This window comes from Equus asinus, chromosome 15, assembly GCF_041296235.1.
Source record: "Equus asinus isolate D_3611 breed Donkey chromosome 15, EquAss-T2T_v2, whole genome shotgun sequence".
In the NCBI taxonomy this organism is placed as follows: domain Eukaryota; kingdom Metazoa; phylum Chordata; class Mammalia; order Perissodactyla; family Equidae; genus Equus; species Equus asinus.
The window spans coordinates 15,295,479-15,310,423 of record NC_091804.1 but is presented as its reverse complement, the minus strand read 5'-3'; the positions used below and the strand labels follow the sequence as shown (position 1 = coordinate 15,310,423).

Sequence of the window (14,945 nt, the reverse complement as noted above, 5' to 3'; positions counted from 1 at the left end):
CTCCATCTGTGTCTCTGCAGGGCAGCCTTAGGAATAGCCTGCACAGTCCACTTGTGTGTGGTATTCAAATTTACGTATGTTGGGATAGTAAACAAGGGATTTAGAATGATGAAAACCGATCCTGAAGGGTAGGATGAGGGAGTTACATCTTTCTGTAATTAATAACACAAAGTAATCCTGGCTGGTGTCTTTGATTAAGCCTCCTTTGCTTCCTTCCTTTCTTTCTTTCTCCTTTTCCCTCAGCCCAAAGCAGCAAGCCAAGATGGCGGAGTATTGCCGGCTCATCTTTGGGGACGCCCTTCTCATGGAACCACTGGAAAAATACCCAGTAAGTAGTTTTGATGTTTACCCCTGAAGGAATGCACATATTATTTATGATAGGAGTTAGGAAGAGACTTCCTTAGATCCTTTCCATGTTTATATTTCTTGGTAAGATTAATGCAATTGATAATGAACCTTGGACCACGAGGATACCGGCAGTGTACCCGACTGAGGGTGGGAGTCGTGCACCTGTTCTCTTCCTCTGCCCACAGTCTTCTCTCTCCCTCACTGCCAGAGGTGACCCAGTCAGGACTGCAGGACTTCCACAGTCACAGTCAGCCCACGGAGACAGTCCAAGGCGACAGGGCTCTGATCACCTCCCAGGGAACCTCCTCACACTCCTTTGAGAGAAATGGGTCAGGAAAACAGGACATTGCAGGTGACACAATGACATTCCAGCCCACCCCTGCTGGCCGCTGCTCACTTCCTGGCATGCACCTTCTGGTGTAGCAGGACTCAGGCCTCCTATTGCCGTGGTAACATCCCTGCTTTGGGAAGGAAAGCAGCGGAAATATCCTAAAGGAGGCTTTTCCCTCCTGTACACTTTCTCCCAGTCTCCACACATCCTTCCATAATTTCATACCAGTCCCCAGACTCATTGGAAGCAAAATATAGAGGACCAGCTTATGGAAGTTCACAAGACTTTCTAAAAATAACCCATCTTGGGACTTACACTCTAATACAATATCTGATAACCCCCTCATGAGAAATTGATTTCCCATTAGATGTGCAGGCCTAAAACACTAGAGATAAGACTTGCAAGTAATGGCAGCTTGAGTCTCAGGGCTGCAAGGAAATCTGAAGCCACGCGGTCCACTTCTGCCGACGCCAAGGAGACTGCAGCTTAACTACCTAGTGCCAGGAGGGGGATTTTGCCTTTTATAAACTGCATCTGAAAAGTTGCTCCTACCAGCTTGCCTGGATGCTCCGGCCTGTCTTCACCAACTCTTCCTGGCAGACGCCACACTCCAACTGATTTCCCTCCTTTGAAAATCCAAGCCAGGGCCTTCTTATCTGTCCTAAATCAAGATGGTTGGATTTCTATGGTCCATCGGAAAACTCATGAAACTTCCGGTTAGCACTCCAAATCTCCCAGTACATGTCTATGGCTTTATTCATGCAAATTTAGTTGCAGAAAAATAAGAGTACAGTAGTTAAAATATACCTTTCATGTAAAAAAAAGAAGGAGCTATGAACCAGCCCCCATGCAGGACACACTTAGAATAGTTTAATGAGCTGTGTTGAAGGTAGTAAAGAGTAATCTAGAAGTTCTTGGTATCCAGCGCTGTCCTGGGCATTCGGGGAGGGAATCTGAAAGGAAGGGGCAGTATTTCTAAAGAATGTGCTTTTCTTTTCCATTAGCTGGAATCTGGAGTTCCTCTTCCAAGCCCTATGGATTTAATGTATAAAATTTTGGTGAAAAATAAAAAGAAGTCACACAAGTCATCAGAAGGAAGTGGCAAAAAGAAGCTCTCGGAACAAGCCTCCAACACGTACAGCGACTCCTCCAGTGTGTTCGAGCCCTCGTCTCCGGGAGCCGGTGAGGGGCTGGCGGGCTCTCCTTCTCCTGTTATGTGTGGGTTTCAGAACTGCTGCTCTGAAATCAGTTTAAAAGGACGTTTAACATTCCCATTTGGGCACAGTTTTAACGTGTATTGGTTTTCTGTTTCTGCTACAAACCTGGTGGCTCAAAACAACACAAATGTATTCACCCCAGGTCTGCAGGTCCAAAGGCTCACGCGGGTCTCACTGGGCTGAACTCTGGAAGTCAGCAGGGCTGCTTCCCTTTTGGAGCCTCTAGGGAACCCTATTCCTTGCTTTTACAAGCTTCTAGAGACTACCCACACTTGCTGGCTCGTGGTCCCCATTCTCCAGCTTCAAAGCCAGCAATGTCTCATCTCACTTTTTCTGCCATCGTATCTCCCTCTGACCACAGCCAGGAAAGGTCCTCTGCTTTTAAGAACTCATGTCATTACACTGGACCCAACCGGATAATGCAGGATAATCTCCCATCTCAAGGTCCCTAACCTAACCTCATCTGCAAAGTCCCTCTTGCTGTATAAGGTAACATAGTCACAGGTTATGGACATTCTGGGGGAGGCTATCATTCTGGCTACCACATAAGGCAAAAAATCTTTGGAGTGACCACAGGATTTTAAGCTTCCCAAGGGCAACAACCAAAGTACAAAAAACAGACCTGGCACCATAGCTTCACCAAATGCATTCTCCTTGATGATATGCTGAAGAGGTCTGGGCAAGTTGACTTTTCCATATTTTACAGAGCTCTTTTAAAATGTGAAATGGTAAAGTTACTTGAATATCTGTCAGAGCTACTTGGTGATGCTTAATATCACTCATCTTCCTTCTATATTTCATTTGCAATAGATTTTTGTGGTTGATGAGAAAAGAATTCAAAGTGATCACCCATTTCCTTTGAATTATTTAGTCTAATTTCTTTTCCAACCTTAGTCAGAATCTTGGCAATCTGAAAAGTGCATTACGAGGCTCTCTTGATTGGAGGGTGAACGAGTGGAGGAAAGTTTAAGCTTGAAGCTAGAAAGTCCTTCAGTGAAAAACTTAACTAACATTGGAACAATCGCTGTGGAAAACTGTTGGGGACTATCTAGAAAAGCTGAACATACGCTCCCTCTGTGCCCCAGGGAATCCCCTTCCGGGGTATATACCCGACAGAAATGCATGTAGATGTTAACCAAGAGACGTGTACAAGAATTGCTTAAAGCAGCACTATTCAGAATAGCCCCAAACTGGAAACCAACCAAATGTCCATCAACAGATAAATAAATCATGGTATATTCGTACCATGGAATAATATGCAGCAATAATGATCTGCAACTGCACACAACAATGTGGATGAATCTCAGAAACATAATGTTGAGCATAAGCAGTCAAATACAAAAATAGTATCTACTGTATGATTCCATTTATGTAAAGTACAAAAAACAGGCAGAACTACCCTATGCCTTTAGAAGTCAGGAAACGGTTCCCCTTGGTGAAGAAGTGGCTGGAAGGGAACCCAAGGGGGCTTCTGGATTCTGGTTGGTTATCTTGTTTCTTAATCTGGGTACTGGTTACTAAGGTCTGAGTAGCTGGTGAAAATTCATTGCACTGTACACATATGATATGTATACTTCATTGTATACCTATCATACATCAATTAAAAGATTTTAAAATTATTAAAATATACAATCAGGAAAAAAAAAGGTTGACCAAGACACTGACTTATCTTTTCTTCTTTTTTCCATCTCAATCGCCAATACCTTTTATTGTTTAGATTAAAATCCTTGTCAACAGACATTATATAATTCTTTGAAAGAGTTTGTTTTTTTTTTTTGAACGTCTGTTTCAACATTATTACACAATTCTGATTCTTTTTTCAAAAATAACTTTTGTTTTCAGTAAGAATGTTCTTTTTGAAGTTTTGGAACACATATCATTAACAGGACACCTATTTCCTAGCACAATTCTACCCCCGTAACGTTAGCAAGGAAATCGTGTCTTCCTTTGCACGTGGGAGCTTGTTTTTCTACCATCTGCCTTTCTCACTACCAGTTCTCTCCCTCTTATTAACTGGATGCATAATGCAAAAAAATAATTTTTACAGGCAGTGAACACTATTGCTTAATACAGAGAAAGATCAGCAATCTGTTAGCAATTCAGTAGATTTCCTAAGCTAGCCCTGTAGTCTGTTGTGCAATCCTTATTTATTTCAATGGAAACTTTTGGACGTTTTAATATGTAGATCGGCTCCTGAATAAAGAGCACTGCTAATTTACCATTTGGTTTGTAGATGTCCTCAGTACTGGGAACTCAAGTAACTGGAAAAACATGAAATGGTTCCTATTTCAACTCCAATTTACTTATCCTGGCCGGTTGGCCAGGTGCCTCTTCCAGGATTCAGCCCTTTGCCAGTACACTTGTCTTAAAGAACTAGGGGAAAGTAAGATTTTTTTTAAATGGTTCAACAAGATTCCTCAAAGGTCCCTCCAAAGATTTTTAAGGGAGAAATCAGGCCCTGCTCATAGAGGAAAGGAAGACAAATTCTTTCTTTCCCGTGGAAACCAAAGAATGACCTGATTGAGTATTGGAAGTGACCGGTATATTGTTGTGTCCCATGAAGCATTGTGTAGAAGGTTCTGCCAAACAGCTTTTTAAATTACTTGATAAAGAGCATCCCCTCTTTAATTAAAAAGCAAACAATAGTTACAAGAACTGGGGGCAACAAATTTGATTATTAAAAAATTTTAATTGCCACCCTCCTAAAAGAATGTGCCTCTATATAGCATACATTTTTCTATCCATAATATAATTGACTCACCTTATTAACTGCATCATAAATTGTTCTATGTGGCTTTCTTTAATAAGCCAAACATAATAAGCCTTGTCGGTCCCAGAAATCTTTTCCCTCTAAAGATATTTTGTGAATACTTTGCTCACTGCTGTCATTCAGTTATTGATTGAACTCCGTCAGCCAAATGAAAACATTTATAAGCTTCTTAGAAGACAGTGCTGTGGGCACCGTGTCATTTATATGGATTGAGCACAAGGCAGCTACCTTTCAGAAGGCAGGGAGCAGGAGGTGCTTGCACATGCAAGTTGCCTCTTGCTGAGCCAATATTGCCATCTACTGGGTTTATGACGCTATTGCACTGTGTAAACCCTGAAAGATGGAAGTAATCAGTCTTGAACTATGCCTTCTTTACTTTTTACTTGCAAATCTTTTTACATAACTGATATTACCATGTCTGACTGAAGCCAAGAGCTGCAGAGGAAGGTAATGCCTCATACTGGTGGAATCATCCACCAAATCTTCAGAGAGAAAAACAATCCCTTGAAATGACTGTATATTGGCTAAATAGGAAGCTGAATGAAGTCTGAGTGAGGTAGATTTCCACGCATAACAATTTTAAGTGTTCTCCCCATTTAATCCTGCCTTTTTAAACAGAACGTCACCATTTTCTAAGATATATGCATCACTTAGGGGACAATGCATCCATCAAACAAGGCTGCAGGCAAATCGTAGGCTACGGTTGGTACCTCATGGTTTATGTGCAGTCCGATGTGCTCCTGTAGCCACCGTGCTGCCCCAGCTCCTCAGCCTCAACTTCTGTGAGGTCCTCTGTGGCCTTGGAGGAGTACCCACGCTGAGCACTGGCCAAGCATCGTGTGGGAGAGTCAGGGCTGAGAAAAAGAAGGAAAGATGGAGGAGTACTAGTTTATCTGTTTTAGGGTCATAGAGACCCAGAAAGATAACATATACATCAAGATAGGATACACATACCATAGAGAGATAACTGGACGTGATGCCATATGTTTGGGTTTTCTTAAAGAATTTTCTTTCAAATTAGGATAGAGTCCTCTTTTTTTGAAAGATTGGCCCTGAGCTAACATCTGTTGCCAATCTTCCTCTCTTTTTTTTTTCTCCCCAAAACCTGAGTACATAGTTGTATATCCTAGTTGTAGATCATTCTAGTTCTTCTGTGTGGCATGCCGCCACAGCATGGCTTGATGAGCAGTGCGTAGGTCCATGCTCAGGATCTCCAGCAACGTGAATTTAACCACTCGGCCACGGGGCCAGCCCCAATGCCATAGGTTTTTAAAACATATTGATAAAAATGTTGACAACCATCTTTTATGGAATTTGGAAATTTCAAATAGTATTCACAAATCAAATGTAGAAAAAATCCGCATTCAAAATGTCAGTATAATTCTTTATAATTAATAAAATTTACATATCCAGGGGAATAGTTTTACAACAGTGAAAGGCCAATTTCCAAGGAAATTTTTGATAATGCATGTGTTACATGTGTTTCAAACTTGTAAATGTTTGTTTACTTCATGATCTGTTATTAAAATTTGACAGGGGAAGCTGACACAGAGAGCGACGATGATGACGATGACGATGACTGTAAAAAATCTTCAATGGATGAGGTAGGTGTCTGGGCTTCTGGTGTGAAGAGGCTTTCCACTGACTGACCAGTCCAGGCGACGCCCTCTGGATCTAGTCCATGGCCACCTTCTGCCATCTAGTGGTGAAAAGAGTCACAGTTCACTCTAAAACTTTTTCACGCGCCTATTTGATAATGAAGATGCAAACTTGGGTCACTGAAGGAGTAAGCACGGCACTGAGGAAAGTTCTCTATCACAGTGTTGCTGAGAGTGCCTTCCATCAAATGGGGTATCTAGAGGGAGAATTCAAAATCTCTGCTATCCAACTGCCCGCTTCAGTTTTGAGGCAATTAAATGCATAGTTAAATGGTCCAAAGTCCAGAGAAGACATGAGTTTTGGAGAAATCTTCCAAAATATGGCATTAATTCCATGTTATAATTTTGGAATGACTAGAGATATCCATTGATATAAGCTTAAGCGTCCCAAATAACTTCATCAGCTCAGACATATAAATTTCAAAGAATCTAGAAGCAAATCAGGGATGGGTCGCTTGGAATTTTAAACCTTTGTTTTAGCAGGAGTCTTGGTCAAAAAGTTTATACTGAATCTGCTTTCAAATATATTGGAAAGTATCTGTCTCAGTAGTTGTATCTTTACAATTTAGTTAATAAGGACAAATAACAAATAATAAGCTATTCTTACATGATGTTCTTCCTCTTATAATTATTTCCTTTAATGTAGTCTAAATTTTTGATTAATTATGTTCCCCCACTAAATTTTAATGTCCAGGAGGAAAACTGTTCAGATGCCTGATAAAGTAGTTCTGCCTGAGAATTGTTTCAATTGTGTATAACTTTTTATCAGTGAGTCTTGATAATTTAAAACTGTTTTACTAATTGGATGGTCCATTTGCAAATTAATATTTCCCAATTAACATTTAACCTAAGGATTGTTACAAGAGTTTCCAAAAGAAACCTTGACTCCATGTATTCTGTCTTCTAAAGATGGGAGAAAACATTAGATCAGTCTGCAGAGGTGTGTCCATGCCAATATTGCAGTGTTGGTTTTCTTCTTTGTTAAAAACTCCATCAAAGTGATATGTGATAGCTAGCCAGCCCTGGTGGTCTAATGGTTAAGATTCAGCCCTCTCACTGCAGCAACCCAAACTCCTTTCCAGGTCGGGGGACCATACCACCCGTCTGACGGTTGTCATACTGTGGCAGCTGCATATTGCTGTGATGCTGAAAGCTATGCCACCAGTATTTTAAATACCAGCAGGGTCACCCATGGTGGACAGGTTTCAGCAGAGCTTCCAGACTAAGACAGACTAGGAAGAAGGACCTGGCCACCAGTTTCTGAAAAAACTGGCCATGAAAACCCTGTGAATAGCAGCACAGCATTGTCCAGTACAGCGCCGGAAGGGGAAAGGATGATGCAAAAAGACCAGGCAGGGTTCCGCTCTGCTGTGCACAGGGCCACTAGGAGTCAGAATCAACGCAATGGCACTAACAACATGTAATAGTTAATATAAGTAATATGAAGTGTTACTATGTGTCAGGCACTGTTCTGAGCTCTTTCACATAAATTAACTCATTTAATAATCACAAAAACTCTATATACTATTGGGACTGATTTTATCCTAAAGTTATAGGTGAGTAAACCGAGGCGCAGAGCAGTTAAGTTGCTTGCCCAACATCGCAGTTTCCAAATGGTGGGCTTGGAATTTACAATTAGGCAACCTGTCTCTATTGACCTGGCTATTGATCTCTGTACATTTAAATCACCTTAATAAGAATGCAGATTCTGGTTTGCTGGATTTCTAAGGCTCACCCAGGTGAGGCTGACGCTGCTGGTCCCAGAGCAGCTGGGAGCTGCCCCTACACTACCCTCCTCCCACTCCTCACGTGTGCAATGTGAGGTGTTGCTTTTTGTTCCTCCTGTAATGAATTTTCTATTGGCAATAATCATTTTCAGAAGAGGAGGGGTGATTTTCACTCTCATGGATCAGTTGATCATTGCCCTGGGAAAATAACCCTTGATCATATAGTGCTAATGCTGACTCTGGGAAGGTTATTTTTATTCCTGCTTCCAGGGCACTGCTGGGAGCGAGGCCATGGCCACAGAAGAGATGTCTAACCTGGTGAACTATATTCAGCCAGTCAAGTTTGAGTCATTTGAAATTTCAAAAAGTAAGTTTTCCCTGGAGAAAAACCCCAAATGTAGCATATAATGAGTATATTTTAAACACAAAGTAATTAGACCAAAGAATGTTACCCTTAATAGAACTATTCTGTGAAGTCTTGAATATAGCATAAGTTGACATCTGGTTTATACATATATATATATATGTATGTGTATTTCATATATACATATATAATAAATATATGTATTTCATATATACATATATAATATATATAATAATAATATGAGAGGGTATTCCATGATGTTTCCCCAAAGTACTTAATAGGGCTGCAGGCATACATGGTTATCTGAAAGACATTAGACCAGAGTACAGCTAATGGAGAGTTTTACACTTGTTTTTGGCTTGGAACAACACCATGGGCTCCATCCATTACATGAATGACAGTGTTGAAATAAACTATCTACCCATCGCCCAGAAAGGAAGCAGCCAGAGACTTGGTCAGCCCTGATAACTAGAAATAGAACCAAATCAACTCATTCACCACATTCCATTTGCCCAGCCTATGTTTTAATATATTTAGGGGAATCTATCATTAACATCACGTCACTTTGTGTTTTCCCTTCATCCAACTACACATCCATACTGGAGGCAAAAAAAAAATATCGTCTTTCCTCCACCTAAAGAAAAGAGCCCTTTCATGAAGTTTGTCCTTTATATTTGCATGAAATGTAAGATGCTATCAGGTTAAGAGAATCTTTGGGACTCTTTAGCTGCTTATAAATGTGTACTGTTAAAAACTAAATTTTTGCTTAAACACAGCAGCCTCTTATAAAGGATAGCTTTACAGAGATATCAAAATCTAAGCTTCTACATAACACATTTGTGTATAATTTTGCCCAAAGAGTCTTAACTTAGTGGCATATGGTATTGAGCTCTCTACAACAAAGAACATAACTTCCAAAACAGTTTGTATATAAAGATTTCAACATTTTCCTTGACGTTTAATTACCGATGCGTCTTACCACAAGTTATTCAATTTGAAACGTCCTAAAGTAGCTATTTTTATATTTCATTGGCTGTAAAATGAGTTTTCCTAATTCATGAGTCAAAACTTCCTAGACGAGTAGCCAAGCTGAGAAGTAGCTGGTGCATTTGAGTCCTTCAGAACCTGGCAGCAACAGCATCAGCCAAAGATTTACAAACAGGGACTTTTCTCCTTGTGTTTTATATCATTTTATCACTTTTTTAAAGAGAATACCACACGTATTTTACAAAGCACCTACTAAATTGACAATTTGAATTAACAGTCGTGCTTAAAATAATTGGTCAAATGAAAGTAGATTTTTAATGGACCAAAATAAGAGAAGAAAGAGTCTACCTTACAGTTGATTAAACTGGGGAAAGTGAGGAGAGGGATGAAGGCATCTGGGAATGATTAGGAAGAATGAGGCTTTAATTATGGAAAGTGGGCATCAAAGAGGGAAAAATGCCTCAAAGTAGCTCAGTTTTAAAGACTGGGAGCTCTCTACCCACTCTGGATGACGCTCGTCCTAATTTGTACACAACAGTTTGACTTTTAGTTGGGAAGAAGACAGAGAAACTATCTGACTCTGAGTCTTTCTAAACTAAGATAACTTTGTTTTGTTTCTCTCACTCTAATTGGGAGCTTGGATTTCATTTTCAAAATGTTTCCCTAAGAGTGGTGAGACCTCGAGCACATTCACCTCCCCTGCCTCTGTTATCTAATCTGAAAATGAGGCCATCCAACTGGAAAATTTCCAAGGATCCTTCTGCTTTGAAATATCATAATCTAATATCGCTTCAGTTATTTGAGTCAGAAGGATATATACAAACTGAGGCAGTGACAATGTGGGTATAAAAGAGACAGCCAGCATCTAGCACTAACATACACTTAGTCTCTCTATGGAACCCCCGCCATGGCCCTAAGAAACCAATCTGAATGGATTTAGAACCAAAGATTCCTGCAGGACCCAGGCTCTTTTCAGAAGACAGCTTTCATGGCCACACTTTCCACATCTAAAGTTCATTTCCCCATCCTAATGCCACCATGTTTCCAACTTGCACAACCATAAGCATGTCTGACCCAGGTGGTAAACATTAGAAGAGACAACTGAAACTAAACTTTCGTTACAGGTAAATAATTCACTGAAAAAAAAAATTGAATATGAAAGTTTTCTGAGGCTTCATTGCCTTCAACTTCACTGAATGTTTGCCTACTTCCTGCATGTGATAATTTATAATGTTCACTTTTATTTCTCACCTTTTTTGCTGTATTAACTCAGAAAGAAATAGAAGTTTTGAAATGTCTTCCTTCGTGGAAACCAAAGGACTTGAGCAACTTACGAAGTCTCCAGTGGAATTTGTAGAGTATCCTTGATTTGACGAATGACTACTGAATTAACGGAAGTTGTGTGCTATTTGTTTAATTTTTGTTTTTAATAAGGAGAAAGATGCATGAAATGGCTTAAAAAGATGCATGAAATGGCTTAAATCTGTCACCTGGAATGATAAATCATTTCAGGTTTCATATGCAAAGTGAGTGGGGTAGCCTGGCATGCGGAGAAGAGAACTGGTCTTGGAGTAAAGGAAATCCAGATTTCAAGGTTTCCTTTACACTGTCAAGCTCTTTACCCTTTGGCAATTTGCTTACTGCTTCTGACTCTCTTCATCTGAAGTACAGAAATAATGACACTAGCTTTATGACTTGCTGTTTGGGTTAGGGACAGCTATGTAAAGTGTGTCTATGTACTCTACACATATACAAGATAGAATACATGTAAAGTGTATATATATGTATATACACACACATGCACAAACCTTCCTGGCATCTCACATCCTTATATGGAATAGGTGTCCAATCAAAAAATAGTTGGGATGATGATGATGAGACTATAAATATATTACTAATAGTGGCTTTGTTGATACTCCTGCCAACAAAAGCTCTTTATTTTTATCCATGAATCAAAATAAAATGAAACAGGTCTTTAATTTTTTTCATAAAATTAATACTAAATATCCCAAACAGCCCAATTTCATGAAGCAAGTCCTAGAATAAAATAGTCACCTTTAAAACTCATCAACAATAGGAGGGGGAACAAATGTAAACTCCATAAACAAAGTCACCTTATAAAATCCTTATATTCATTATGTTTCACTAAGTACTGACTATGTGATAGACTTTTTGATATATATCTTATCTCATTTAATCCTCACCATAGGCCTATAATGTAGAAATTGTTCAACCTCTTTTATAGATGAGGAAATTGAGGCACAGAAAAGGGAAATAACTTGCCCTAGGCCATACAGCCAGCAAGTTCCAGAATTAAGGTTCAAACTCTACTTGGCCTGACTCTGCTGCACGAGCTCAGAACCTTAGCTAGCCTCTACCAAACTTAGTCATAGGAATAGTCAACCGTGTTTTGGAGACATAGCGTTGTTCAGTAACTAAAAGCTTCTCAGGATGGAAGACTGATGACGATAGGAACCAAAATACAAAACAAGGGCAAAACTTCTGTGCTATATTTACCTCGTTATCAATCATAAAGAGTACCACTGTCTTGGCAAATAGCATTCCCAGAGAAGGTTAAGAAAATGAGCAGAGAGCATTTCAAAAATAGCCTCACAGTTCATGTTATCTGCTTCTGCCAAACACAATATCATCCTCTCACACGATTTCACACGCTCGAGCTTCCTCATGTGTCCTTAATCATTAAGCTTGTCCTTAATAATCGCCACAAAATCACGCTGACTTTGACTCAATCATTTTTGCTACCTCATTAGTTTTCATCCAGAAGGCTCTGCAAGGGAGATGTTACATTTATTTTATTGAAGCACACTTATTCTGTTTGTTCAGAAGCTTTTTACATACTTCACGCACTAGCCCCATGAGATCATCAACATTTAGTTCATTTCCCTGATGGAGAAAGATGGAAGGTGGCCTCTCAGTTAATATCATTGGCTAATTATTTTTATAATTGTATTCACTACTTAACATGATGGTCCAGATATAACAAAATGCAGCTTAGCAGGATATATCCAAAAGGGACACGCGTGGATTCGTCCAACTACATGCCTCAGCTCTTCTGGAACGCAGGTTGCCAAATGGTTGCCCTTAATTTCCAAACAGTGGGTAAGTAACACCATTAATGGTCGTTTCCCTTCTGTTATAAAGCCACATTCCCAAGTGTCCAGAAACCATTCCCAAGGAAAAAAGACTTGGCCAGACTTGATTGAAAAAACAAATAAAAGCAAATTTCAAGGAAGGAAATAGTGCAAAACAAAGTGGATTTTGAAAATTGAGAAATTGTCTTCAATAGTTTGTAAACAAGTCTTCATTTCCACGGGTTTTGCATTATTTTCAAACAAAATTTTTATACTTTTTAAAGTAATACGTATTTATTATAGAAAATTTGGAAAATTCAAAAAAGTATAAAGAAAAGATAAAACTGCCAGGAATGCTACCACTCAGAGATTCAACACTGTTAACTTTTGGCTTTGTAATCTGTAAGTTTTTTTGGCTATGTATATACATGCTTTTTCACTTAATTCCTTGTTTAAAAATATATATATGCATATATATATATATATATATATATACACACCTAAATGCTATGCAGAAGCATGAATTTTAATAGCTGTATGTTAAGCATATTTTACAATTCACTAAAACCATTTTCTATCACTGGACATTAGGGAATTTTTTAGACTATAAGTAATGCTCTGAGAATGGTCTTGAATATAAATTGTCAAGTCTATCTCCTAATGTTCTTTTTGGAAAAGTTCCTAAAACAGAATTACTCTGCTAAAAGATGTGAAAGTATTAAGAACCTTTGTGCATAAAGCCAAATTGTCCATCAACGTGTTTCACTAGATTTCTCCTCCATCAGCAAGGTATGACATGAGATGTCCCCTCTCATTTGAGGTCTTGGTTAAGTATTATCATTAAATAATAATAATAAAATTTCAAACAAAATATGCTACATCACTGTTGTTGTAATTTCATGTCTTTGTTATTGAGGTTGAACATTTTAAATGTGTGTTTTGATTTTTATATTTCTGCTTTTATGAAGGCCCTATTCAGGACTATTGTCAGTTTTCCTATTCATTTATAACAGCACTTTCTATATTTATTTTTTGAGCTCAGGTTGATTAATGTTTTGTTTTATGGACGTTTGGTTTACTTTTGTGATTACAGCCTCCCCACCTCAGGATCGGATCCCTATTTACTCCCTATTTCTCCCATGGTTTCCTTTTTATTTGTCATTTAACCCTTTCATCCATCCAAATTTAATTTTGGTATATAATTTCAATAAGACATCAACCCTTTTTTATACTGAACTAGAAGTAAAGCTTAATAGATGTAGCCTTTTGTTGTTGTTGTTAATTTTAGCCCATTTTTTCAACTTATATTCTTTTTCTTTAATAAATTTACCTGCCTCCTGGAGCCAATACTTCACTGTTTTTATTATAATGTTTTATAATATGGTTTAATACCTGGAAGTGGAAATTCTCCTTCATTGCTATTAATTTGCAGTTCTTTTCTTGCCATTGCCAGTGGGATTCCTGCTCCAAATGAATTTAGTTTGTTTGTTAATACGTTTCCTTCTCCCCCATTGAAAAAAATAAGATTTTGATTAAAATCACATTAAATTTATAAATTCATCTGAAGAAAACTGACACCTTTTAATTTTCAGTTTTCTTATCATAGGAAGTACATTTTTCTCTACTTAAAAAATTGTTATATTAAGTACCTCAGCAAAATCACTTTCTTCATTAGTGGTCTAGTCTCCTTAGATGAAATTCTTTTTTATAAGTTGTTTCTTTTTTTTTTTTTTGAGGAAGACTAGCCATGAGCTAACATCTGCTGCCAATCCTCCTCTTTTTGCTGGGGAAGACTGGCCCTGAGCTAACATCCGTGCCCATCTTCCTCTACTTTATATGTGGGACGCCTACCACAGCATGGCCTGCCAAGCGGTGCCATGTCTGCACCCGGGATCCAAACCGGCAAACCCCGGACCGCTGAAGCGGAACGTGCGCGTTTAACTGCTGCGCCACCAGGCCGGCCCCTAACATTATATTTTTAACAGATTGTTTCTGGATATTGATATTCATATATTTATTTTATAAATGATCATCTTCCTAAGCTCTTATAATAACCTGTTTTGCCAGTAGATTCTATCAGGTTTTTCAGATACACAATCACAATAATTTAATCACATCCTAACTTTTCCCCCTGTCTTAGTACTTTGCACTGACCAGTCTAGAATAATACTAAATAATAGCATGAAGACTGGGCACCTTTCTCTGCCTCCTGACACTAACGAAAATCTCATCATTGTGACACATTGAGTAGATGCTGGCTGTGACTTTCAGACAGATATTCTTTCACACATTAAAGGAGCACACACTTGTCCTAATCAACTAAAAGTGTTTTGGGAATTTATGTTGAACGTTATCAAATGTCTCTTTGACACCTATTGGGATGATTATATGTTCATTTCTTCTTTTGTGAGTAAACGTGATAAGTTATGTGAATAGATCTTCTAATATGTA

At 38.7% G+C, this 14,945-nt stretch overlaps 1 protein-coding gene across 2 annotated transcripts in view; it reads left to right on the top strand.

Moving 5' to 3' along the window:
- The window catches only part of PLCB1 (phospholipase C beta 1), a 667,363-nt gene that overhangs the window by 519,357 nt on the left and 133,061 nt on the right, over positions 1 to 14,945 (top strand). For both annotated transcript variants that reach the window (XM_044748183.2, XM_044748184.2), the window contains exons 13-18: positions 244 to 328; positions 1,684 to 1,861; positions 6,203 to 6,270; positions 8,322 to 8,418; positions 10,676 to 10,760; positions 12,398 to 12,522. In XM_044748183.2, the coding sequence (XP_044604118.1) occupies positions 244 to 328; positions 1,684 to 1,861; positions 6,203 to 6,270; positions 8,322 to 8,418; positions 10,676 to 10,760; positions 12,398 to 12,522 (638 nt within the window). The remainder of the gene's footprint in view (positions 1 to 243; positions 329 to 1,683; positions 1,862 to 6,202; positions 6,271 to 8,321; positions 8,419 to 10,675; positions 10,761 to 12,397; positions 12,523 to 14,945) is intronic.